Below are 27480 nucleotides of genomic sequence, written 5' to 3'. Positions count from 1 at the left end.
AGCTGCAGAAACACAGTCAATAGGAAACACAAAGCGCCAAGGACATACATAGAAATTAGGCCAGATGAGTTTAGCTCAAAATACATAAAAACTGGAGGCTGTTCAGAGCAAAAAATGATGCTCTAAAATAGCCTTAAAACTAGTGCAAGCGGAAGAGGACATTTTCTGCTGTATCTTATAACAGTGCAGATCAGAAATGGTCCCAGCAGCAGAATTGCATCAATTGAACTAATACCTCACTGGACCCAGCTTGCTGCCTTTGTTGATTAAAGGATAACTTTAACAATGATCTATCTGTTCTTTGTAAGTGAGATCATTACAATTATGCCTTTTCCCCTAGAACCCATAGCAAAGACTACAAAAAGAGACTGGATCCAGAGAAACAAAAATCTAACCTTCAACAGTTTGCCAGCCTAAAATTAAACACGACAGAGTTCCCTACAGCATGTCTGTGCTGTCCAACAATCGTTCAGCCTTATCACAAGAAACCCACAGTGCCGAAGCAATTACTGGTAAGAGCTTTAGGGAGTAAAAATGTTGCTTGTGAAGCAGCGATAGGAGGATGAAAAAGTATGGGTGTGGATCAGAACTGGAGATGTGGATGGAACAAGAGGCAAGGGACTCGAGCTGCTTGTTATCTCCAGATTGTTCTGTCTTTGCTTTCCCATCAGTGTGTGTGTAAGAAGGACTGTGTTTTACACAGCTTTCATGTAAGCCAGGGATGAACATCTCCTTTTTGGGGTCAGAACACAAATACCTTCCAGTTTACTGAAGCTTTTTGTTAATTCCTACAGACACAAAAGGCTCAGTGGTTAAGATCCAGGAAGTCCCTAGGCCCATCACCGCTGTAAATCCTACCGCATCAGTTATCAGCAGGTCCCAACTGATTGATTTGTTTATGGTTTTCCTTGGACCAGGGTCAAAGATGCCATCTCCATGTACAGAGTCAACATCTCAAAGTGTCTCTTCCAAATCTGGAATGCAAACTGAGCTTGTGCTGTTCGGTAAGGTCATGATGCTCTGGCAACTTTTTGTTGTTAGGTCAAAGGAGAGACCTGTATTCAGACTTTTCTGCCCACAACCAGATGAGGTGGGTAAAATAGCTCCAGACATACAAAAATCCCTGGCTGAAATGCTGAGTTGATCAGCAGATATGGTCAAGTGATGTAAACAATACAGAGGTCTCAGTTATATCACCGGCTTGTTATAAGCCCTACCCAGCTCTCTGCTTCTGATTCAGCTTTGTTAGACATCTGCAGCTGTGAGCACAGCTGCCCACCCTTCAGGCGTGATGCAGCAGACCAGAGTCCCTTTGCACTGAGTCCTGATATTCTGCCTCACATCTTCTACACCCTTATCCATTTTTTTCAGACAACCCAGAAGAGGATGAAGAAAATCCAATGAAAAATCCATTTACAATTCCTCCAGAAATAGACATTTTCTCAATAAGGAACAAGGAAAGAAGAAAGGCTAAGGCGGTATGTATACGTGCTTTAGGCCAATGTATATACTAACAGTTCACTAGGGCAGGCAACCAACCAGTATAATGCCCAAATTTAGTGCATGAGAGAAATAATAGCTTCCAAATTCAGCTGAGATTCCCCTAGATCAGCTTCAAGTCCACTGAAGTCCACCATGAGAGATTAAATTTCCCACAAGCAAATCTGAGCACAGGCTTGCTGGTTGCTTTTGCAAAATCTGGATATTGTCACTTTGTTTGCTTCAAGGTAGATTTGCCACTCATTCCTGTTCCTGGAAAACACACAGTGCTGTTAGCATTGACTTCTACATAAAGCTTTGGTACAAGATCTCTTGGTTTCCACTTCAACAGGCTTGACTTTCTGCTTAGAAAGCTACATTCCCATGTTTGATGTGATCTTCTGAGCTGCCAACAAAATGAATGCCTATGAAGAAGGACAATATGGGTTTCATCCCTTAGGTTTCTCTACATGAGATAGGGTAAGATAGGGAATTGCAAACCACCAGACCAGAGAGCCAGGTCTCAGGACTGTCTCTCTCTCTTTCTTATTTCTGCGGTGGACTTTCCTTAGAGCATACAGTTCACAGGAGGTGGGAAGTCATGGAAAGGTTGTCGCATCTCAGAGAAGTCTGATTGTTGCATGTGGCTGCAGAAGCCAAGCAGTAGTGTGGAAGAAAGAGGTCTTTGTTTCTGAATCACAAAGGGAGGGCTCCAAACAAGGTTAAGCAAGGCTCCTCACCTCACATTGATGACTGATACAGTCTGGTTTTTGCTTGGTTTGAAGGTCACTATACAAGTATGGGGAAGGGCTTCAGAAGAAGTGCACTAAGGATGTCTGCTAGGTGATGTCCTCAGCCTAACCCATGCCCAAGCTGTGCAGACAGCAATGAATTGCACTTCAGCCCATGTGAAAGCACTGAGCATAAAAAAAAAAAGCTCTGGAGTGGGTTTAAACAGATCCTTTCAATCTAAACTTAAAGGTTTACATGCCTTTGTGAAAGTTGGACTGAGTTGGTACTGAGTGTGGGCTGACCTGTTGTTGTTCCCTTTTACTAGGGAACTTGCAGGATAAATCTCTGAAAATTTCCATTCTCTCCCAGGAATAATCCAGGAAGGAAAAATGAGGACACTGAGTAGGTACAAACTGGCACAGCTGGTGGCTTGATGCTGAATACAAATCAACAAACTAATGAGAACAAATGCTAAGAAATTTAGTGTTTTGGTTGACTCAAGACAATATAATTGGGATTAGTCAGATAAACCAGGCAAACGTGCATCAGCAGAGTATCAGTAGCCTGCAAATTTCTAGACTGTGAATAACCACTCATGTCTTTAAAAACCATAGCAAACAAAGCACATAATCAGACTGTCCGCATAACTGAGTTCTCCTCATAGGAACGTGAAAGGATGAAGACCATGAAAATCCACGAGAAAATGACTTACTCCGCTAAAATAAAAGCAAAGCAAAAAGGGTGCAGGAAAGCTCTGCAAAAGGAGGAAGAAGAGGAGGCCAGAAAAGAGGCAACAAATGAAGAGAGACTGAAAACTCTTCAGGATACTCTGTCATGGAAGATATCCACAAATAAAGGCAGGGAACAGTTACTATCTTTGTAGTGGTGCTGCTCAGCTGGGTAACAGCCTGAAGCAAAAATCAAAGAGGAGACGGGAGGAGCAGTTAGCTCTAGCTGACTTTGGTGAGCTGTTGCAGACACAACAGTTGTGCTGCATCTTGGCAGCCCCTGTGTGGCTGGGCCATCTCCACTTCATGCATTTACATACGGAGCATGTGTCATCCCCACCGCAGTAGGCTGGGTTCCACCATCCCCTGTGGCCTTCACAGTAGCTGGGAGCTCTCAGAGTCAGCTGTGAGTTTGCAAGACCTTGTGTTATGGAGACATTTCTACTAAGCTGACCTGAAATTGGATTTTAGTGGATGTGGGCCTAAATTTTCTGCCTCTGACATGAGGAGCAGCTTTACTATTAAAGTCTAGAGGACATAGACCTTTGTAAGGACCAGATTCTCCACTCCATTCTACCTGGTGTTACTTCATGAAAGCCCATATGAAACTCATCATAAACAAGGTCAAAACTATAATAAAACAATCAGTATCGCTGGCTCCAGCACCAACCACATCCGTGTTCACAGCAACCTACATATTCACTGACTTTTGTCTTGGCTGTATTTCCTCCACTAGTCTGATCAACTTTACATCCTAATTTCAGATAACTTACTAGAAAAGGAGACCTTCCATGACTACATAAATGACAGAAGAGAGATATTTTTACTTGAGGTACTTGACTTAAAGAATGTTACTTTCTGTTAATTTAATTATTCTTCTCTGTGTCACTTTGCTGTGTTGTTTTTTTTTTTTTTTTTCCCCCTGGGATCCATTGCCTGGAGATCACACCAAGGAGGCACACATCAGACCTCATGAACTGACTGTCCAAATTCTGTGTTAAAGACGCTCATAGCCTATTGCCCAGCAACCCCCAACCAAGAAAGAAATGAACACAAGTCATTTGCACCATCCAGTAGCAGCCATGCAACTATTTCATTTGTGAGATGCACAGATATACCAACCTTTTGGCTCTTGCTGTCCCATACATAAACTATAGCTGGGAGCCATTCTGAACTCAAAATAAGGGAGTCATGCTGGAATATCCCAATTACTCATCTCTATTATTGTGCTGTAACACAACTGAATCAATCTTTGTCAGCCAAGAGTTAACACAATGCTGGGCCTTCTGGATTCTGTCTTTAGTTTCCCTGCTTATTTGCTATGTTACTTCTGAAACATCTCCTGGCCTCTATGTACCCAGTTTGCACTGAGACACATACCTCGGTTTGAAATCCTTACCCTCTCTGCCAACAACTATAAGGCAATAGGGTAACCAAGAACAAAGCTAAACCAATATACCTTGAAAACCAACCAACTGATGTGACTGTGTTGCCTTTTGGGTTCATTTCAGTATGCCATGACAGTAAAGCGAGATGAGATTCAAAAGATGGAGAATGTAGCAAAAATCGAGGAAAGAAAACTGGAAAAAGCTGAATACTACCTGGAGAAGGATGCTGCCGTGTTTACTGAGTTCCTGAAGGAGAACCATAAAAACTCTGTTCAAGCCCTGAAAATGTAAGGGAAGTTGAGGGAACCACCTGTGTGCTCTTTTGTGCTGGACACAGCAGGTCTCTTGCTTGACTTCCCTGCAGGACCTCTACTAGCATCCATCCTCAAATGCTCTATGTCTGAGTTTTCCCAGAGTTACAGTCCTGGTGGCACTTTCTCCCCACACATGCAGTGAAAGAGAGGAAGGAGACCAATAGCTGGGGAAACCCCTCATTGCAAAAGCCCTTGATTTGGCTGCAGCAAGGAACCTGCTGTTGACCCCACCACTTCTGTTCTTCTCATAACCCCCTTATGTGAGGGAAATGTTTCTGCCCAACCCCTCACAGCAGAACAGTGAAGCAAGTTGAGCACTTTGGCCCATCACAGGTGGCGCAAGGGCAAAGCAACAACTGATGCTCAGCAGCAGCCAAATTAGGAAGGCCCTAACCTGGAAGTGTTGCTGGGACCCCATACTCTCTTTGCCAAGGCAAGCAGGGCCTTCAGGCAGGAGCCAAGCATCACTTGGGGTACATCTATAAGAAAGATTTCTAGCATTTCCCCCACGTCTTTTTCTCTGTTTTACATGCACCTCATTTCACTACCCACTTACCGTTAAATTGTTTTATGGCTTATGTTTATGCATTCTTCCCTAGTGCCGAAAAAGAAAGCACAGCAAAGACAAAGAAAATGAAGGAGATCCAGGCAATCACTTCCCAAATCGAGAACCTCCAGAGGTAACGGTTGCACACTACTCCTGTTTTTAACAGCGCTATACCCTCATAGCCCTTGGGGAAAAAGATTTCTCAACATGTTCAATTTTAAGAGTCAAAATGTTTCAGCTTTTGTTTTCCAGATACTGGCTTTGTTTCTAAAACATCTCAACTATTTTTTTAACGATTTTTTTTTTAAAAGTATGAATATTCCAAAACTAAAATTAAATGCCTAGTCTCAGATTAAAAACCAAACAAAGCTAAGTAATGCATTTTAATGGTGACCTGGGGAAAGAAGAAGAAAAAAAAACTATAATTTCCATTATGAGTTGAGCTGGCAAGATTTCTCATTCATTTTCAAGAAAAAAATTCCAAATTAGCAAGCCCAGTGCCATAGGAAGGGCCTGGCCACAAAGATGTGACCAGACAGCTTCCACGTGAGGAACCACAGAGAGTACATATGGCAGGTTCCTGTTTGTCTTTGCATGCTCATGAAGACATGCGCCCTCTTGTTGCTTCTCTGGGTGAGGCTGAACGTCGAGAGTTAGAAAGAACCTGTTAAAACAGGGGCTTTCCTCCCTGCTAACCAACTTTGTCCACTTCTCTCACCCCAGTGATATATCCAGATTCAAGAATAGTCTGCAGAAGTACAAGACGTACAGGGACTTCCTCTATCAACTATCTCCAAAAGAGTGGCAGGAGGAACACGGAATAAAGCACACAAAGGAAAAGGACTTGCAAAAAGCATCCAAAGCTACTGAAGAAAGTGCCTCACCTCCCACCACTGCAGAGCAGGGAAAGTGCCAGAGAAAAACTACCCGCTTCTCACTGGGAGAGCCCCAGGCTCAAATGGGACATGTCTGCTTCTCTCCAGACCAGAGTCTGACAGCCAGTCCCTACAGTACCAGTCCTACAAATGTGCCAAATTCCCTGCTGTCTTCAAAAAGTCCAGCACTCATCTCATTATTTGAGATCAGGCCACATCTCAAAAACCTCCTGAAGCCTCTATCAAGAAGAAAAGTGTAAGTACGAGAAAATGCAAATGACAGACTTAAGCACAGCAGAGAGCGCTCAAGTGAGTGGGAGTCAGTATAGAGGAAACCTGCTCCTCACCTTCACTGTGAGCATACCACGACCTCGCTCTTGCTGGAACAAATCTACAAAACCAGTAGAAAGCCATCAGGTGTGCAAGTCAGTACCTGTGTACGTACTCCAACAGAGCTCCATCCTCAAATCCTCTACTGAGATCGCCTGCCCAGAGTTCGAGCCTTGATCCCAGGAGGAATCATAGACCTTGGGCATTTGCAGCAAAGCTTCTCTGTGGCCTATTTGTGGCTGAGTTACTGGTTTACTCTGCTGGTTCCAGCTGCCATGCAAATAGCTGCCTGTTGTTTTGCCATTTAATGAAGGTCCAAGGTCACCGTAGACCCACATTGCATTGATTGTCTACTTTCAGTAAGAGCCTTCAGGCAGCGTATGGTGGGACACGGGGAGAGTAACGCTGCTGTAAGGTAGGCAGGGCCAGCCTGAGGAGAGGAGGGGCAGGTAGGAGTATAAGATGTGTATGGCCAGCTCCAGCTTCTTGAGGCACAGAAAGAAATTGCCTGGAAAAGCAAAGCCTGAGTGGCTGGTGAGTCTCCTAAGGCAAAAAAAAAAAAAAAAAAAAAGAAAAAAAAAAAGCTATCAATAGAGTTTGAACTAAGTCATTGCTTGCAGGGCCATTTCCTCTGCCTCTGCTCAGAGCATTGCAGGTGCCAGGTCCTCTCAAGCAGGGCTGCCATGTGCCACCTCTCGTGAAGCTACTGCAATTGCTGGGCTGCTGCCACATAGCAGGAACAATGCGGACGCAAGTGGGGCTGACGTTAAGATGATGCAAATGGAAGTTTTTCACCTCTCCATGGCACAGGGCGTCAGGTGCAAGTGAAGGTGATGAGCAGACTCTGCTCCCAGCATCAGTCAGGCACCTCTTGCCTTGCTCTCCCAGCTCTTGTGCTGGCTTGTCCCTGGGGCTGAGTGGGAAAGAAAGAGGACACACTGCTAGTTAATGGTAATAGACTGTGCAGATTAAAAAAGCACTCAACAACCCTCTCCCAGGGCAGGTAAAAACTGCAGATTCCCGTGGTGGCTACACCATGTTGTTTAGGAGCAGTACCACATCCCACATGGGGCACAAGGCCTTCTCTACACTTGCCATGCTGCTGCCCGAGTCTTTTTAACAAGGCTCCTGCCTTTGCCTTCTCATTGCCCAAGAGCCCAGTCTCCCATCAACTTTAAAGGCATTTGGATCAACACCCTCCATTCAGGCTCGTGCGTCATGTCCTGACCCTGCTGGCCAGCAGAGCCCAGAGTAGCTCCCACACCGCGTGTCTGTGTGACCCCTAGCTCCTCTTGACCCCCAAAAAGCCCACAGCCACGGGGGGCCAAATGTGTGAACGTGCAAAGGACTATTCAGGAGCAAAGGGCAAACAATAACAGTGTTCATAATTCACTAACAAGGTCTCCTTTGAGCTATCCTTTCTCTAAGGGCCTGATACACAAAATGCTTTTTTCAGAAATATCCCGGAGGGCACAGAAAGCGAAACCTGCTCGGATGAAGATGAGGTCAGAAGTCTCATGTTGAAATACTTACATTTTCTGTTTGTCCTGTGTCACTTATCGATGTTACTAATGCCTCTCACCTTCTAACCATTTATTATGGCATTGAGGGGTTACTGCAGCCACTAATTATAAACGTATGTTTATACATTCATAAATGTTCATGTTTTAGCAACATGTATTATAAATAGCTTAGTTTAACTTTCCCCCTCCACTTTCCAAAAACCTACCATCATCTCAAAGCTTGCTATCCCCCAATGATATGACATCATATAATAGGAGATTTTGAAATTAGTGAAGTTATTGTTTTATCTCGGAAATTGAAGTTTTCCCACTCACAGATGTTTGCGCCACTTTTTACTGCCCCAAATGCAACTTGTTTTGGTGGTGAGTTACCGAGGTTGTATCAAGCTATACATATGTCAGGAAGGTGGGAGACATTTGTATGTGGACACTCGTGGACCTCTCTACATGGGAGAGCATTCGAACAACCAGGGCTGGTACAGACCAACCTCCATGTAGTTCAATGGAAAAGAAGCTAGAGGACAAAAACTCATTGCACTTGTTTTCCATTCCAGGAGCCTGAGTTGTATTTTACTGATCCCCAACAACTGCTGTCTATTTTCACGGAGATGGAGGAAGAGAACTTGTCCTTCATTCAGAATTCCCAGGAGACTGAAGAAAGTTTGGACAAGGTCCAGCACACTTTCATCGCCACACATGAAAGCACGTATGTGTGACCCTGCAAGTGGCGGGAAGGAGTCTCTGTGCCCCAGCTTTCAAACATAAGCAACCCCTCTTCCCCCCACTAGCACCTCACCATCAGGCTGCAGGCCACACGTAATCAGCCATCAGACTGCAGCACACAAGAAAGAGTCTCTTTCTCATACCTGAGAGCCCAGCTGCAGCCCACGCAACTCACCATCTTGTGAGCTTCTGGGAAAGCGTCCCTTCTGCATAATTTAGGAGATAGGACTTGAGCCTGGGACTAGTTCCTTAGTCCTCAAGGCACAGGCTGGGGGACTGACGCATTAACATCCTGGAGTGAACATAAACCAGAAGTATCCTGTAATTCTCATAAAGAAAGATCAAAGGAAGAAACAAGGCATGTTCTGGAGTGATCTAGACCAGCGCCTACCCTGACTCAATGCAAACCCTTCCTAGAATAAGCCAGCAGGGAACCCAAGTGTAATTGCAATATAGTATTCCAATGGCAGGTAGACACACATCTTCCCATTTAAAGTGCAGCTTGTCCCCTTGTGAAAGTTTTTAAATGGAATCTACTGCCCCCATTGACTTATTAAAAAGTGAAGGTTTAGCTATGCCACTTCTCCCTCCCCCACACCAGCACAGTAACTGTTACTCCAGTAAAGTCACAAGGTCCCTCTGCTCTCAGAGATGTGGGTGCAAGTTCCCCAGAAATGGCATGAAGTATTACCTCCATCTGCCGGCAGCAGGAGGGACGGTCCAGGATGGAAAGCAGCAGAGGAGTAGTGTGTTACAGAGACACATTTTTCAAAATAACCTCCTTTCTCTTCTGGCCTAGGGAGAAGAAGTTAGCAGAGCTGAAACAGCAGGTAATCACACTCAAATCCTCCATCGCCAAGGAAGAAGAGAGAGCAGCAGATCTGAAACGCAAAGTTCACCTCTTTTCCTCTGGAGAATATGAAGCTGATGACCAGGTACAACCTGAGATCAAGACAAGGGGGTTTTAGCACACACATACGTGGTTCCTCTCCACCAGCCATATCCATCCCGGGAAGAAAGTGGACAACAGGTTGCACTGGGGAGGGATCAGCGCTGTTTCTCAGCAATGGAACTATAGAAAGGGCAGGTTTGGGGCACCGCTGAGGCAACAAACTGGGGCTAATGTGTCTACTCCATACAGCTACTATGAGGTGGGAGTAGAGCTCAAAGAAGCAAGTGGGCAGCTGCAACCTGTCCCAGGCCACAGCAAAGCTGGGAAGATGAGACCAACAGAAGAATGGCTCAGTACAGCCATCTGTCCCAGGCACTGGTGCTAAGCAAACCAGCGAACAAGCAATTGAGTCCCGTTGAGGAAATTAGCGTGCTAATTTCCTTTGCTTTTGGAGGGATGATATGGTTCTACTGGGTAGAACCTAGCAGTGTCTCCCACCATATCTCCTCTCATCTCTAGGACAAAATTCTCACAAGCCTGAACAAGAAGGTGTTGGAAGTCTATTGCCACTGCACTGGAGAAAATGAGACAAACCTACAGACAGTGCAGATGCTAATGGTGATAGAAAAACAGCTCAATGATTTACTGGATAACCTGGAGAGAATCCCGCCCGCAAAGGTAGAACAGGCCAAGAAGGCCAAAAACATGGAACGGAGGATGTGGTAAGACAAGACCCTCTTCTGGAAAGCCTGTTTCCAAAAGTTGACAGCCAAAAGCAAAGCCACTGAAAGAGCCAAATTTGTCAGATCAACCCAGGACACCGTAAAAGCAATCTGAAAGCCCACATGACCAATACATCCCATTTTACCTCTGTAATGGTTTCACATTCATAGTACTCGCATCTCCCAATCAGCAAGCAGTAGCTCATAGCTACATTAGAAAAGGGCAAAATCTGGAAAAAGAAAAAAGAAGAAAAAAAAAGAACAAATCTCCTGAGCAAATTAAATGATGAGAATCACCATTTTAAGATGACAATTTGCAGTAACAATATTTAAGCTGATTAAATAGAAAATTGCTCCTCTGTAGTTATTTAACACCCTCAAAGTCTGACATGCCCTGGTATTTTGTCAGCCTTCAATAGGTACATAAGGGCACTGGTCAGCATTGCCAGCTTTCAAATGTTTCTTCTACAAAACTGCTAACTTTAACTCATATTATTAAATTAAAATAGTAACCAATTAACACAGTAAAATTAGGTTCTGAGATGAGACACATTTCTCTTTGCTCAGTTGCACACATGAAATTTCTCCTCGCAAACAGCAGGGATGCAACTGGACAGCTGGTTCTGTCTGGCCATCCCCAGGTGAATCAGATCCGGCAGAGGAGGGAAAAAAGAAAAAAAAAAAGAAAAAAACACACAACAAAAAGCAATGCGAAGATTTAAAGCCAGGACAGTGACATTTCCCTCTTACTTACTCTCTTTCTCTGCATCTTTCTTCACCTTTATAGTAGAAAGGGTGCGATGCTTCTTCCTGATGTTCTGTGGATGGTTTTGCACTCTTAACTTACCAAAGAAATAAGACACACATTTATTTCACTCTAGGGATGGAGGACAAGAATTCAGGAAGGAACTTGACACCTCCCTCCCCACCCCTCCCAAATAAAAAGCAAAACCAACCAAACAGAAAAACCTTGAAAGTGCATTTAAACGTTTCCTGGAGATCACAAGGTTAAGAATTCCTTTCCTTTCCGCTCAGGCGTTCAATAGCCTGAGCCCATTTCTGTTCCAGGGCTGCATTTCCTCAGGGACTCAGAGCCGCTTAACCGTAGCTCCATGGGTGTAAAACCCTCCGACCCCCTCTGTACGTTACAGACTTGGGTGCACTGGTGAGAACGTAAGACACAATAAGCATCATTCGCCCATAAAGCGAGCATCCTAGTCCACTCTAGAGGCATACGTCACCTCCTGAAGGTGGTAGAGAGAGTTATCTGTAACAGAACCCTCCGACACCTCCATTTGCAAAGCTTGATGTGCTTTCTCCTCCCCTCACACCAAGCGTTACCCTCTCACCAGCAGCCCCTGCTCTTGCTCCAGCCCCTGCGCTGCGGTGGCCTTGCGCCGTTAGACAAGCCGTGCATCAAGGGCACATCTGGTGTAGCTGCACATGGCATCTAACCCATCCGTTATGTGCTCCCTTCAAAAGGCTCAGAGAGGAAATGCTCAGAGAACAGAAGCAGCAGCAGGAGGAAAGACTGCAACGGGCCCTGGAAAGATCGCAGGCAACTATAAAAAAAAAGGTAAGTGCAGTAATCCACAGGAACACCTCGGCCCAACAGCCCGCTGCAGAGAAGCTGGGGGTACTAAACGTGAAGGGTTTGAGTGTTACATGGGGCCACCACAGGCAGGTGGGGATGGCACCCACACGCAGGGGCATCAGTCCTGTAAACTGGGCTACAACTTCAGCAACTGCTGGGAAGTCGGTTGTGCCAAGAGTTATTCCAGCTCAGGGTTTTTCGATTGTCCTTCTCCTATCCTTGTGTCTTGACCACGAAGCCCCTCTATTTTTGCCAATTTTCTCATTAAGCTCATTTCAACTTGTTAACCTGGCAGTATTTTTTAAAAAAAAGCATGAAAATCAGCAAAAGAGGAACTGGGCAGCAGCAGGACGCTCCCTACAGCAGCAAGCCCCTTGACCAGTTCAGCCATAGCATCAAACCGCTCCTTTTTCTGGCATGTGCCGCATTACCCCAAACTGAGCTTCGGCCCCTCGGGACGCATCGTGCGGAGCTTCCAGCCGTGGCTCCTTCTGCACATTTCACAGGCCAAGAAGATGGCGAGGACAACCCAGTTCTCAGTCACGCACCAAGCTGGTGACAGCATGGGTGATTGAGGACGGGCACCATGAGTCCCTGCCCTTCTACCCAAGATAAATTAAGAGGATTCTGCAGACTCTCAAAGATATTTCTTCGGATTTCCAACTTCCCATGCTCTTTAGATTATATAAATGAGGCTTTAGTCAGAAAACAGTTGCTGGTGGAATAATACTTTGTAGAAGCTGAAGCGATAGCACATGCACGGCCTTCAGGTGTTTGACACTCATTTTTTTAATAGAGAAAAAGGCGCTTAATAGACACATTGAAACCTGCCTAGAGAACAGACAGCAAGGGGGCACGGCCCCTCGCAGCAGGAGAGCCCAGTAGCACAGAGCAGCTTTAACAGCAGCTGCACCATCCAGACACGTGGCTCCAACACAGCACTGACACAGGCATCTCCTCTTCCTCTGCAGAGCGGCAGGAGGCTGGTGTTTCGCTCCAACCCACCCGCCAGGAAGGAGAAGAAAAAGCTGAGCCAAGAACAAACGGATAAGGAGAAGGAAGAACAACTCTATTATTTCACCTGGCAGCACAGCCCTAACCACAGCACGGAGGGCTGATGCTGCTCTAGAATAATAATTTTTTCATAGATGTACAGTCTGTTAGTCTTTGCTCATGGTCCCATGAAATTCCCGATCTCCTACCCCAAGATGCCAGAGAAAGCTGTTGTGTTAGGCACATCTGCCTAAGAAAAAAAATTAAAATTCTCTCTCATTTTGCTTCTCGGGCTCCTGCTGGCAACAATGCTTCTCTCGTTCAGTTTTTGACGCAAATAGCACTATCCCTACAAACCCGACAAGTGAGATTTATCGCAGTCCTGGGTAACAATCTTTGTTATGGCACCTGCCAGACATTTGTTACAATCACAAATCTGTTGCAGGACTATAAAAAAAACAAAGGCTCTGCTTTAATCCAAACGATGGGTTTCATTATAGGCTCCACCCCGCTACTGTGGAGAAGAAAAAACCAAAGGAAAAACACAAGCTTTGCAAAAATCAGTATCAGAAGTGCAGAAATCAAAGCTAACAATTAGCTTTATGTCAGATGCATCCATACAAAGAACAATACCCAGTGACAAACTGACCATAAAAAAAAAAAGCTTTATTAACCCTTTTGCACCAGCAGGTGCCCATTGCCAGCAATGGAGTTCAAGCCAAGTGATCCAATTTTCGGCCCCAAGAGGTTAGCACTTTACATTCACTTACAAAGCTGAGTGAGGTACATTTTCAGAAGTAGAAAGATTCGGTTCAAGTCCCATAAAAACATGGAGTGTTCCTTGGCCATTTTAATAGATGAAGAACTGGTATGGTCCTTGAGGACAGAATAATGCAGGCATTGGGAGCTCGAGGTGTCTCAGTTTCCAGGAAGAACGTGGTGACCACTAGCACAAGACCGAGCAGTCCCCCTTCAGCATGATTCCTACTCAACCTTTTTACGTCTTAGGAGTGGACTCCGTGCTGCGGTCACAGCTACCAGGCAGGAGATCTCATCTACCAATTAGTTTAGTTTGGAAACCCAACCTGAGAGGGTTAGGAGGTTCCCTGGACGTAAGCTGTAAACTCAGGATGAGAGGAAGAGAGAGACCTCAATGCTCAGTTAAGCTCAAGATAGAAAAAATAAAACTGGTTCAACCAGAGGATAAAATACTGCCTACAAATCGGGATCTGAAATTGAATGTAACCTTTATACTTCTTTTTCCTCCCCAAGTCTTCAACCAAAAAAGCATTTATCTGGACACATACATAGTTCAAAAGGCACAGGAAGTAAAAGCATTTCTGAATGACCTCGTGTGAATTCAACATCAGTATAACTGTAAAATAAATAAATATGTGCAAGATTAGAAAGATCACAACGTTCTGCATGACATATCTTAATTTGTAAAAAAATTACACATACGTGCATACACACACACCTCATTGAGAATAAAAAACAGTACATACACCCTTTTATCAAACTCCTATACATAATTTTATAGGCATTCAGTACATCACCATAAGAAACATTTAAATTACTACCTTAAAACGTAACCAAAGGTGGTTTTTTTTTCCTATACAACCCTATACTTATTTAGTTGTCTGCAATCCAGTAAGTACAGTACATACAACCTCTCCCCCTGCCCCCAAGAGAAACTGCAGTTTTTCAGTGGGGCAAATCTTCCCAGGTGAGAATTCTTTTCCTCTCCTAAAATACTGTGAGAACTGCATATTCTGTAAACCAGCTGGAAGCTCCACGCGCATGTGACACTGGGATAGCAATAAAGAACAAGTGTTAACAGTGTTCAGTTGAGGGGGGGAAAAAAAACAACACCAAAATAAAAAGATAGTGGCCAGCTTACAGGTAACTTGGCAGCAGTTTATACACGAGATAAAATCAAGGTGCTTAAATTTACACGGCGGTCAACATTCCTCCCAAAAAAAGGAAACGCAAAGATAAAACGAACCTCTCTCAGATGCTGTTGGGCTCTCAGCTAATCACTTGCAGTCAGCACAGTTCTATTGCAGTTTTCTTTTTCAAGTTTTGCTGGAAGAATTCAGCAAAATATTTGGGACGCAGGAGCAAGGAAAGGGAGAAACTCAACATGAGCTACAAACTGATTCACAGCTAAGTTAACATTTAGAATCTAGCTTTCTAAAACAAAGATTTTAGAGCATCTCATTTCCATGGCATAGGATATTAATTTTGTTACCTGTGGCACTTTATTCCAGTTTTCTGCCAAAACTGGGGCCAAAAACATTCTTCTTTTGTGTGTCAAAAATACTTGCAAATTTTAGCTCAATTCCTTGATGCCACTGGCTCCAGCAGGAGCCCAACGGAGGAAAAGTTTTAACTGTTGTAAGCAGGATTATAAATTTGTACTTGTTAGCTGTAGAATACTTACTTTCCTGTGAAAACAGTAACTATCACCTCAGTTTGAAGTTTAATACAGTACTTCTCCCTGAAACAACACTGTACAGCAGTCTGCCTCGGGCTCTCCAACCGCGAGACTGACAGGGTATCTTACACAGGCACATCAAGTGGGATTGACATTTTTTACAAAAATCTTTCAGCTGCAACTGTCCTTAGCAAATTGCAAAGCGTGCAACCATAATCCAGTACTCCCAGTTTTCATATTCTTCTTGGAAAAAGACCCACAGTTATCTCACTCTGTCAAGACATGATTGCCCAATTTGTTTTCAAGTAGCTGTTCTTAATAATGGTCATTCCAGATCCTGTAAGTTTATTGTGCTTCCAGTGAACTGAGAGTTATCAGAACCTGCATCATCTTCAGTGGAATTGTGTGGTTCCTGTTAAAGCAAACGGACAGCATGAAGAGTTCAGAGCTTGCACCTCTAGATGCTTTTAATGCTTATCAGTAAGATTACCTTGATGTTTACCCAAGAGCAGAGAAATGTTTTGAATGGTTTAGAGGAAACCCAAAGCTCTCCTACTTTGAGGACCTGCTCAAACACTGCCGCTCCAGTTTCCCTTTGGAACACTTCAGATGAGCATTACTAATGGAGATAAATTTAAAATCACTGACTATTTGCATCTCTTCTATTAACTCTCTACCATAGCCAAAGATCCTACTACTTCTAGGTTTATCATAGTAAGGTGCTCCTCTCAAATATAAAAGCTTTATTTTCTATCCAGGAGAAGCACACTCGGTAACAATAACTGCACTGCAGAGTTTGTCAAAACCAAAGCCCCACATGGTCGAGTAGAAGATGTGCTTTATGTACATGCTAATCATTCATTGCTCCTTGGTTCTCAGCTGCTCCTGCTCACTAACATGCAGTTTACCAGAACAGCAGATAACAAAACATTTACACGAGAAGCTGTATGAAGCTTTCCGTGTTCAAACAACACTGACACTCAGTAGTTAACGTTGGCAAGTAGTGAAACCAAAGACTGTAGAAGCGAACAGGCATTTTAATCTAACTGCCATCCCCGTACGGACACCGCTCTGAAATCTAGGCTCAAGATTTTATTCCCCACTTCCCAGCCTTCCTGTAGCCTGTTGCATATCAATTCCAATCCTCTTTCTTGATCCACATAATATTTGCAGGATGGGATCAGGAAAACAAGGATGGGGCACTTCAGTAATAAATGAGTAACATTTAGTTTTCATTACTCAGTAACAGAGGAAGAAAAACAACCACCTATGACATGTCAAAGGTAGGTAACATACAGAAGATAAACCTTGCAGCACAGCACCCTGTTTACTACTTCTTCTAAGTGAAATTAAACTCCCAGTGGAAAACGAGATACTTTCATTAGGCAGAACACCAGTGTTCACAATAAACTGTCTTCACTTTCAAGTGAGGCAATAAAACCCAACAGCTCTGACATGCTGTACCTGAAGTATGTGAACAGGTAAATCCACTGTAAGCTGAGAATGTGACGAGGAGGACTGAGAGCTCAGTTGAAAGGGCAAGTCTCCCTCACCCGGGGAATCATCCTGTGAATGCAGAAACACGATGCTATTATAAGACCCCCAAGAATGTCAGCACAACATGGCAAATTTCTCTCAGCCTCACAAAAATCCGATAAAGCTACTGCACCTCACTAGTAAGGCCTAGATTCACAAAGATACGTGAAAGCTAACTGCCACTTCAATCTGAACCCAGCTCAATGTACAACATATTATCCCATCATAATCAACTCCAAAAACCAACAAGATCTGAAAAGGGAAGGAGGGAGGAATGGTTCATCTTCCAACAAACATAACACTCCAAAACATGTGACAATTTTCATCATATTGTGTGAAGCTGATACGTAACAAAGGTTACAAACATTTGCACCCATCAGAAAAACAGATGGAAAACTGCCCGTTGCTTCCTCCATATACATTGTTAGGAATAAAGTGGAATGAACATACCCTCTTCTGGATACTACACAGATATACACCTGGCCAAAAACATATTACCCACTATGCTCCACTAATCAGCCCACACAGATGACCAGGTATTTTTAGAAAAAAATCTTAAGCTTTATTTCAACAGTTTAGAGAAGTAGGAATTTAGGCCAAAACTTCATTTTGCAGGAATCTTTTCATGTCAATCTCACTTATCTTGTAAATGAGAGAGAAGTGGAGTAATGTAAGAATTTGGGGGTGGTGTCAACGAAGATAAAGACTGGAGGAAAAAGTCACATTCCCATGCAAGCCCTAAGGTAATGCATGCTAGAAATCCTTTGCTTTTGGAAGAACAATTACCCCATACTTTGGGACAGGAATGTAGCATCTGTTTTGCTGCTCTCATAACTGCTTCTCCAAACTGGGAAAATCTTAAGTCCTTGAAAGATCACAACTCTCACGTGCAAAATGGAAGTTTGCTAAAAGTCTTAGTTTCATCACAGCGCTTCCTGCATCAAGTGTATCCAGCCTCAGAAGCTTACAGGATGTTTCAGTGCCCATATGTTCAAGGCTGGAATGATTACTAGTACTAAACCAAATATAAACATCTTACCCACTTCCACAATGCATCTGTTTGGGCCCCTAGCAGTTGTATGATTGACCCAGCTGTTTTCAGGCATTTCTAGACCTCTGTAAAGCCAGTTTCACACAAACTTCCCAGGAAAGTGCTTCTTGCAGGCAATTGCCCTAATGGACATGGTACATACTGCAGATTTCAAGATCCCATCTACGGGCAGCGGTACCCGAGTTCACAGATTCTTCCATAAATGTGCCAGTTTGGGTAACAGAGAAGATGAGCATGTTTTTCCTCCTCAGCTCTTACCTGAAGAAGCTGAATTTGCACATACTGGGCTCCAGTGGCAGGGTCCCTTATTGTCAGCCCTCCATTTGGCAGAACTATGTTGCCACCCAGTCGACTGCCTGGATTGGATGACGAAAAGTTGGTAGGGCTTACTTTACCACCCTTGCTTTTCCTCTGACCAGAGCCAGATGCCCCTAGAAGAGAGCAATTTTCATATTTAGATGGTCAGAAGCAATTCGCCCAAATTTCCCACTAGTATTTTTCAATTTTATGCAGTTATTTACACTACACAGCAAATGCTTGGAACAGTGCAATATAATTAAGAATCACTCGCTAGCTGCTGAAAGGCCCGACGACAATCAGCTGATGAACTCCAACTGCTGACTGAGCATCTTTTTATATGAATGCCATTAAAACCACATCACAAACTGCTAAGCCTAGGGCTCTCCCTTGTGGTAGCACAGAAATATCAGCATATTTGTGGAGTTACAGAAAGAAATTAGGAAGCAGAATTGCATTTTCTATTTTTAATTTTGCAACTCATTTCCTGAGAAATCACGTACGTAATTTTTCCAAACTGTAAAAAGAGCACAGTGAAGCTCATCTACTTCCAGGAGGATTTCAAGGACTGTTGGGTAGAACGGACTACAGAAGTACTGCTATGAGAACCTTAAGCATTATTCAGTTTAAAACAAGACGAACCAGCTGCTCGTATCACAAGCTGAAAACCAATAACCTAATCAAAATCAATGCAAGAATACAGTCCTGTCAGCTGTTTCAGGTTGGTTTTTTTCTTTAATTTTTTTTTTTTTTTTAAATTTATAGTAAATAAAAGGGTTGGATAAGTTATTTTTAAACACCGAACTTCCCTCTACATTCATTCAACCTAGTTAAACCAATTAGAAATACAAGACTTTTAGACCACTTTTGAGAAGCACATAGTAGCATTAAGGCTAACAGCTGGTGAAAGTGGACAAACTGGGAGTCTTGAGCAGGAACAGAAATAGGAATTTTCTGAGGTCGTTTTAGGAGACATGCAGACTAAGTGCAATCACCTTTTTAAACTAACATCCAAAAGACATGTTTGATGATACAAGCACACTTAGAACTAGCTTCATAAAGCAGTTATCCTTCCGTGTGATGATTCGCTGAACCAGACAGAATTTGTGCAGGTATTGCCTTTTACAAAATACAGAAACATGACAGTGCTCAATTCAGAACTAGTCTCTTAACTCACCTTAAAAATTATGACCTTGATTTTCAGAGATGGAAGGTATTAAGAGACAGCAAAGAAGAACTAAACTATATAGGTATGTGTGATATTCCACCCCAGCCCCAAGGGTACACACCACTCAAACGTCTGAGCTCGTACAGGTCTAGTGAGCCACAGACCATGTTTGATCTGACAAAGTAACGGGTGTCTAATTCACATCAGACAGCTCTGAGTCAAACTACAGTTTAAGAGAAAGAGGATACATATGAAATCGTGACCTAAACCTCGCCCTGCACAAGAACTCCCTACATGGCTAAAATTTAAAAGAGAGGTTTGAGAAAGAAATAAAGAACTAAGAAATAAATTCATTAACACCATATACATGCCGTTACTGAGTGAACCACAGAAGCAAAACAAATCCAGCTGATGTTTTCATTGTGCTGAGTAAAAGAGAACCTACTCAGTAAGACCAAAAGCATAAACAACAGAAAGCAAAGTGACCTTAATTTTTTTTTTAATAAGAAAATAAAAAGCAGATGAAGAGATGAAGGGGTAGTGTTTTGTTAACAATCATGAAAGACATGGTGCAGATTTCTTTGTAAACTTACCATGATTTTGATATTCCACAGAATGTGATTACCCTGAGTAACAGATGGTATACCACACGCATAATTATTTTAACTAGCAATAAACTGGATGGGATATTTAAGAATGTGCTCAGATACCTGCTCCTATTTCACTGCCAAACCCCCTAAATAATTGTATTTATTAAACTTAACAAAATTAACGGCTTCTCACCTGTGCTGTTCCCATTCCCTTTCTGTTTTCTTTTCTTGGCCAGCTGAATGGCTCTGTAGTCTGTTCTTGCAGACCCACTGCTCTCCTAGTAAAAAAACACAAACCAAAAACAACAACAAAAACAAGCCAAGAGATACAAAGTTTTTTGAATACAAGAACAAACCAAGACCATCAGCACAGACTAATGAGTTCTCAGTTGCGCTTATCTTTTACACAGCAAACACCGATTTCTCGTTTCCCATGCTCTTCTGATTAGGGTTTCAGCAAATTCCCTGCATGTACTTATCTGGAGTACTTATCTGGAGTTCACCAGAAAAGGAAGTTGGCTCCACATTTCTAAGTGTTCAGATTTGAACAGGGTAAACATTTACTTTGTAATGTAAATAAACAGTTAAGTCTGCAGTACCACACTAAAGCAGAAAGAGAAAAGTACTTAAAAGGAATGCGGACTGAGATGAAAACGTTGCAGTTACTCTACCAGCCCAAATCTTTCCCTGGAATGAAATGCACAAGACACACCACCTCTTCTTGGGTATTCTTGTAAATTCCATTTCACCCTCAGACAGATGGCCACTTATTTGTTAATCCTTCATTTTGAAAGGTTCTCCCTTAACTCTCCCCACCAGAATTCCAGTATTTCTTAAAAGAACTTATCACAACACTGAATCTACTCTGACAACACACAATTCAACGTAACGTTCTATATCCTTCACCAAAAAAAGCCAAAATGCATGATCTACACAATCTGGAACAAAGGTCTCCCTATAAGGTATAAGTAGCAACAGATATCCCCAAAGTCAGGGTGTCTCAGTCATACAGGGGTAAAACAAATATAGTTATTGCGTACCAAAAATGAGCTGCCGGTCACTGGGCCGAGATCCATTTCTTTCTGTGCACTGTAGCTCCCTGGAGGGTTGGAGAAGACAAACTGCGTCACTACTTTGCTGCCCTCTTGTTGACCAACAACGTCTGAGCTAGGAAGCAAATTCCGTTCCATTTTAGTTGGTGTTAGTAACTCAGGCACAGTGGTACTGCCGAGGCTACTAGAAGGAGTCAAAGTGGCCGTGTCGATTGTTAAATTATTGCTGGACGTCAAACCGTGCGCATCTTGACTGGAATTCCTCACCGACAGAGACGCTAGCGAACCCAAGGCTTCTGCATTGACAGTCTGTACGTCATCCAAATTTAAAGTGCTTTGCTGTAGAACTGCCGCGCTGGTTCCCAGCAAGAGAGAACTGTCCAGGCTCTGCGGCATATCGCTGCTCGCCACCAGTATCAAGGGATCGACAGCCTGGCTTAAAGAACTGTTACTGACAGGGAGGTTTCCTCCCAGTGTTGAGCCCACCGAAGCAACGTCAATAGTGACAATTCCAGAGTTCACTAGCGCCATGTCTGTTGCAATTCCAGAATTGTTACTAGACACGTTGGAGAACAAGGATACGAGGTCTATGTTGCTGAGATCGCTCTGTCCCGGACTAGTGAGCTCGCTGCTGGGTGTGAGGGAGCTGGTTGCTTCGAGCTGAGTTAGGAGATCTGGAAGAGAAGGATTTGGTTATAAAACAGACCCTTCATCAGACGACAGGGAGGAAAAATACGAATGATCAAGGGAGGAAGCTTAAAACTCTAGATTCTGAGCCTACTGAAACTTCCCGGATTCCCTGAAAGCAGATTTAAGCAGAAGCAGCTTACTGAAGTAAGTTCACTCCTTCACTGAGAAATTTCAGTTACAAATGCACTTGCCAAAAGTTAACACTAAGGCAGTCCAGACTAAGTTAGGTTGTAGAGGAGGAGGAAAATGAGTGAGTGCAAAAAGAAGTGCTTTCAGTCCTCGCTCGTATTTTATAGGTGGCATGGAGAAGGGCAAGCTCTGCTTCATTCAAAAAAAAGCCGCAACTTCTCTATTTCACACAGGTCAAGCTTAAGTCTCACTTTCCAATACTCAGTTACAGGTCCCACTGAAACTTTTAGGGGGGGGACAACCAACTCCAGTCTTGGTGAAGATTCTGCTATTCGTATCAATGGGGTTTGAATTTCAATATCAGTAAATACACATTTTCCTTAATAAAACATTTAGTTTTTCCATCGCAGCCTCCTTTAGTTTGAAACAAACAACTTTACCTGGGCTGAAGTTATGCTGTTTGACCATGTGCGTCTTCATACTGTGTTTGGAAGTGAACAACTTATTACAACTAGATACAGGGCAACGAGTTTTTAAAGAATCCACATCCTGAAGATGTTTTTTGGAGTGAATATACAGACTACTTCGTGCTGAAAATTTTGCACAACAACCTGCAAGAAGACATACAAGGCTTTAAAATTTCATTTAACTTCAATCTGATGTTCCTATTTAGTATCTTAACAAAACAAATTAGAGTAGCTCTGCAGAACTCTGTCGTTTTGCAGCACCTGTGCATACACTGAAAGCATCACAAGAAAGTCAAAAACCTGTCTGAAGAAGTTCAACAACCTGCTTCTGACAACACAAAACTCTTAAATCATTCACTGTAATGCACAACCTTTCCCTGGTATAGCATCTTAAATGTAAACTCTTCGCAACAACTGCTGGCAAACCCATTAAAAGAGGAAACAATCACCAAGTAGAGCTGCTTTACTTTATGAAACAGAGTATTCCAGATCAGACCCAAAATCTTTGTTCCTGGAGTCCTGCTGAAGTGATGGAGGTAGTGCTAAGAAACCCATGGAGCATCAGTGAGGCTCTCGTTATGACCATAACAGATGCCATTCACACGGCCATCCACCATCCCAGCAGCAGAGACTACCACAGCGCTGAAACACTGAACACTCGAGATGACACGTCACAACAGTAAAACGTGGCCTTGAGGGTGTTGGACAACTTTTCATTACTTCTGATGAATCAAGTGAAAAAGCTGAGCTACAGAAACTAAAAATCAGAAGTAGGATTTTCCAGAATAAAGTAGTCCCACTCATCATAAAGGGAAAAAAAATAAATATAAATCGAGCCAGAGCATGAACCAATGTTTTTTCTGTAATCCATACATCTGAGAGCGATCACTCAATCAGTTACAATGTCTTCTGTTTAGCTTTATCTCTTCAAACTCTGTTAAAAGACTCACTCTAAATTGTTCCAATCCTGTAATAAGCTTACATTTGGGGAAAAGGCACAGAATCTTCAGGCAACATACACACCAACTCCAGTTAACATACACAAGAGTGGAACAATACCTTCTACGGGACACTCAAATGGTTTTGTACCAAGGTGAGTTATACTGTGGCCTTTCAAGTGTTCTGCTCTTGTGAAGGACTTCCCACAGCCTTCTACAGGGCACATAAACCTCCTGTCATCTTCGTGTTTCCTACAAGGGAAGGAAATTGCTGTTAGACTGATTAAATCCACTGCTGCTCAAGTACTGGAATTCAAACAAACAAATAAACAGCAAGTGACTTAGGACGGTATAACCAGAAAAGGCTACCTTTTATGTCTCAGCAGCTTGGACATACTGGTGAAAGACCAGCCACAACCTTCGAAGTCACAGATAAAAGGCCTTTCACCTTAAGCAAAGAAAGGTTACATTAATAATATAATACAGAAATGCACACCGCTACTGAAAAATCTGAAAAGCTGCTTAAATTGAATTAATTTAAGACCAGAAGACTCAACCACCCTCTCCTGCAATTCACTGCAGAGTACTGTGATGCCCCATCCCTCTCATACAATCTGAGCCTTTTTTAACCCAAGGCCATTGCATCTTTCCCTGTGCATCTGGGAGCACAGATAACTATCAATCCATCTCATGTTAACCTGAGCTACCTTGAAAGTGCTTCAATAGCAGCATTATTTAAAACAGAAACATGACTGAAATGTTTTTTTCCTGTTTTCATGACCTATGAATTACAATACGACTAAGTATGTGAAGTCAGTTTCCATCGTCTCTATGAACTTTCACTTAACAAAACTGACACTTAAACCCAAAAAACAAAACCCCCACTGTACAGCCATGAAGCCAGGAAAACAGGACAGTAGACAGCACACACAATTATTGTCTTAAAACATTCAAAGGCTGGATTTCAGCTCACTAGTTGTCCTGGCAAGTCAGGAGCACTTGCCTGAGTTAAAATTTATCTTCTTGCTGTTCCAAACCTTGGTACATACATTCCACGTTCTGAGAGATTTTTAGCTGTTTGTTTTGACCAAGATTAGAATTTAGACAATGTTTTGAATGTCTATGAACTTGGGAACAGAGATGGGATAATTTTCCTGAACAGAGCTCACATACCAAAAGCCAGACCTTTGTGCATCCATAGCTACTTCGCATTTGGCGAGTTTACTCAGCAGACTCCTACTCCTCAGAAGGCCACAAATCAAACATTTACACTGACTCCAAATAACTCCCTTTCTCCCTTCGTGACTTTCAGTTTTTCCAGTAAACCAAAGCCCGTTCTTCATATATACCTTCCATGCGCTTCCCCATCTTACAAGTCACCCTCGTGAATACCTGTGTGACTCCTCATGTGGATTTTCAGCCGGCAGGCTTTGTCATACTGCTTGTTACAGCCAGGGAACGAACAGGAGAACTGCTCTTGCTCTCTGAAGTGGGCTCGATTATGGGAGAATAACGCACTCACTGTAATAAATGTTCTTTCACAGCCTGGGGAGAGAAGGGAAACAGCACATCAGTTTGCTACAAAACTGAATCAGGAAAACTGGATTCTTTTCTCCCTCCCAACTTGTAATGAGGGACTTTTATGATCTTTTTCCCAAGATATTACATCCTGGCACATGGGAAAATCAAACACCGCAATCCTAAACGACAGTACTCCCAGGGATTACAGTTATTTAGACAAGGTGGGCAACCAAACCACACACAGCCCGGTTTAAGGCATAGCACTGAGACTTGTGCTGTGACCTTGGTCGTTTCCCTAAGCCACGTGTAAGCGAAGGCGCAGCATCCTCCATCTCCCAAACTTTCGCTCTTGATAACTGAGGTGGCGTGGAGCGGGGAGGTCTTCCTCAAGACCCTGGGTGCGACCCGGAGAGGACGAAAGGGGCGGCGGGGAGGAAAAGCGAGCTGAGCCGCTGGGATTCCCACCCTTACCTGGGCGAGCTCATTTGTTTTTGGTTTTTTTGGGGCCCCCGAGCCCCGGCAGCGCCTTACCGGGGAAGTCGCAGCGGTAGGGCCGCTCGGGCTCCAGGTGGCTGCGGCGGCGGTGGGCGGCGAGGCGGGCGGCGCTGGGGAAGCGCTGCCCGCAGGCCTCGCACTTGTGCGCCGCCTCCTGCTCGTGGGCGCGGCTGTGGGCCCGCAGGTTGTAGACGGTGGTGAAGCGCTTGGAGCAGCCCGGCGCCGGGCAGGCGAAGGGCCGCAGCTTGTCGTGCGAGTGCAGGTGCCGCCGCAGCTTGTAGGCCGTGGCGAAAGACCAAGCGCAGCCCGGTACCGGGCAGCCGAAGGGCCGCGCCGCCGTCCCCGCCGCCCCCCGGCCGTCCTCCCCGCCGCCGTGCGCCGAGAGGCGGTGCAGCCGCAGCTGCTGCTTACGGGGAAAGGCCTCGCCGCAGCGCGGCTCCGGGCAGGGGAAGGCCGGTGGCGAGCGCGGCCGCGGCCCGCCCGGCGGCTCGGCGGGGCTGGCGGCGGGGGGCGGCGGCGGCGGTGGGGCGGGCGGCGGAGGCGCGGAAGCCGCGGCCTGCTCGGCGCCGGGCCCCAGCGTCAGGACGCCGTTCTCGATGCGCACCACCAGGCTCTGGTTGTTGATGGTGATGGTCCCCGAGAAAGAGCCGTCCTCCGCCCCGCCATCGCCGCCGGCGGGGGGCAGCGGCGGCGGCGGCGGGGGAGGAGGCGGCGGTGGTGGCGCCGAGCCGGGGGCCTCCTCCGGCGGCTCGGCAGGCGGCGGGCCGGGCTGGGCGCGCCCCGCTTCGCCGCCGCCCGGGCCGACCTCGGCCGCGCCGCGCACCACATTGAAGACGAGCAGGAGCCCGTCGTTGTCGGGCGCGGGGCCCGCCGGCGGCGCGCAGGGGCCGGGCGCCGGGCTGGCGCCGGGCTCCGGTTTCTCCTCCACCAACAGCACCGGGAAGCTCACGTAGAGGCCGGACGCCGTGGTGCTGGCGGCGGAGGAGGTGGAGGCGGCGGCGACCGCCGGCTCCCAGTCGGGCGGCGGCGGCGGGCGGCGCGGAGCGGCGGGCGGCCCGGCCGGGCCGCCATGTTGGGCGCCGGGCCGGGCCCGGGCCGCCTCCGCGGCGGGCAGCCCCTGCGTTTCCATCTTGGGGGTCCCTGTAGCAGCGGCTGAAACCGGAGCCGCGGGGCGGGGCCGGCGCGGGCAAGCGCGGAAACGCGGAGCGCGGCTCCACGGAGCGGGCGCGGCGCGGGAGGCGCCGGGGAAACCCGGAGCGCGGAGTCAAGGACGGGACGGAACGGGACTGGGGCTGGCCCGGGGTTACTCGGGCTCCCCTCTCCCGGCGAACGGCTGCCCCGGTGGGGGCAGCTAGTGCCCTCGCAGTCTAGCGAGCTGCTGCACATGGGCTTGTACCTTTAATTCCACTCGCTAGCCGAAGTGGCATAATTGGAATTATTTCAGTATTCAGGGATTATACGAGATCTCGGCTCTGGTGAGACCCCACCAGCTTTGGAGTCCTCGGCACAAGAAGGACATGGACATGTTGGAGCGGGTCCAAACGAGGGCCATGGAGAGGGCTAGAGCACCTCTGCTTATGAGGACAGATGAGAGAGTTGGGGTTGTGCAACCTGGAGATGGGAAGGCTCCAGGGAGACCTATAAGCCCCTTCCAGTACCTGAAGGGGGCTACAGGAAAGAGGGGGGGGAACTCTTTATCAGGGAGCGTGGCAATAGGGCGAGGGGTAATGGCTTCAATCTGGAAGAGGGTAGATTTAGATTAGATCTCAGGAAGAAATTTTTCACTGTGAGGGTGGTGAGACACTGGAACAGGTTGCCCAGAGAAGCTGTGGATGCCCCATCTCTGGAGGTGTTCAAGGCCAGGCTGGATGGGGCTTTGAGCAACCTGCTCTAGCGGGAGGTGTCCCTGCCCATGGCAGGGGGTTTGGAACTTGATGATCTTTAAGGTCCCTTCCAACCTAAACTATTCTATGATTATTCCAGTACCTATCTATTCCTCTTAATAGCCAGGAAGAAGCTGTGCCAGAGCAGAGCAATTCTAAGCTCGCAGCCACACTTGGAGAGTTGCAATAGATAAATACTTTAGCAAAATATCCTGTTCACCTGCAGTGGAAATACAAAAACAGTGTTACGAACCAGCCTCGAGCAAAGTGAATTTCCTGTTCGGAGCGTGGCTGTGCCACCGCATCACCCGAGACAGCCCGACTCACAGAGCACAGAACCTGGACCTGAGTGACACAGGGCAATGAGGAGTCCCACACAGAGGGGA

The 27480-nt window shown here is 45.3% G+C and overlaps 2 protein-coding genes across 2 annotated transcripts; one reads left to right on the top strand and one right to left on the bottom strand.

Moving 5' to 3' along the window:
- Positions 1 to 445: 445 nt before the first annotated feature.
- CFAP100 (cilia and flagella associated protein 100) lies at positions 446 to 12965 on the top strand. Its single transcript, XM_074151679.1, has 14 exons — positions 446 to 512; positions 918 to 1004; positions 1381 to 1478; positions 2876 to 3068; positions 3704 to 3771; positions 4451 to 4614; positions 5241 to 5321; positions 5912 to 6319; positions 7850 to 7898; positions 8471 to 8622; positions 9439 to 9574; positions 10051 to 10253; positions 11736 to 11829; positions 12819 to 12965. The coding sequence occupies exons 1-14, from the start codon at positions 446 to 448 to the stop codon at positions 12963 to 12965; spliced, it is 1947 nt and encodes a 648-aa protein (XP_074007780.1).
- A 521-nt stretch (positions 12966 to 13486) lies between these two features.
- ZXDC (ZXD family zinc finger C) lies at positions 13487 to 26340 on the bottom strand. Its single transcript, XM_074152169.1, has 10 exons — positions 25248 to 26340; positions 24588 to 24740; positions 23565 to 23643; positions 23317 to 23447; positions 22231 to 22401; positions 20960 to 21645; positions 20113 to 20197; positions 18123 to 18295; positions 16742 to 16843; positions 13487 to 15689 (listed from the first exon to the last, which is right to left on the bottom strand). Exons 1-10 carry the CDS (start codon positions 26338 to 26340, stop codon positions 15603 to 15605), a joined length of 2760 nt encoding a protein of 919 aa, XP_074008270.1. The 3' UTR covers positions 13487 to 15602.
- Between the last annotated feature and the right edge of the window lie 1140 nt (positions 26341 to 27480).

Source organism: Numenius arquata, chromosome 8, assembly GCF_964106895.1.
Source record: "Numenius arquata chromosome 8, bNumArq3.hap1.1, whole genome shotgun sequence".
In the NCBI taxonomy this organism is placed as follows: domain Eukaryota; kingdom Metazoa; phylum Chordata; class Aves; order Charadriiformes; family Scolopacidae; genus Numenius; species Numenius arquata.
The sequence above is the reverse complement of the archived record's forward strand: the minus strand, read 5'-3'. Positions and strand labels throughout refer to the sequence as shown.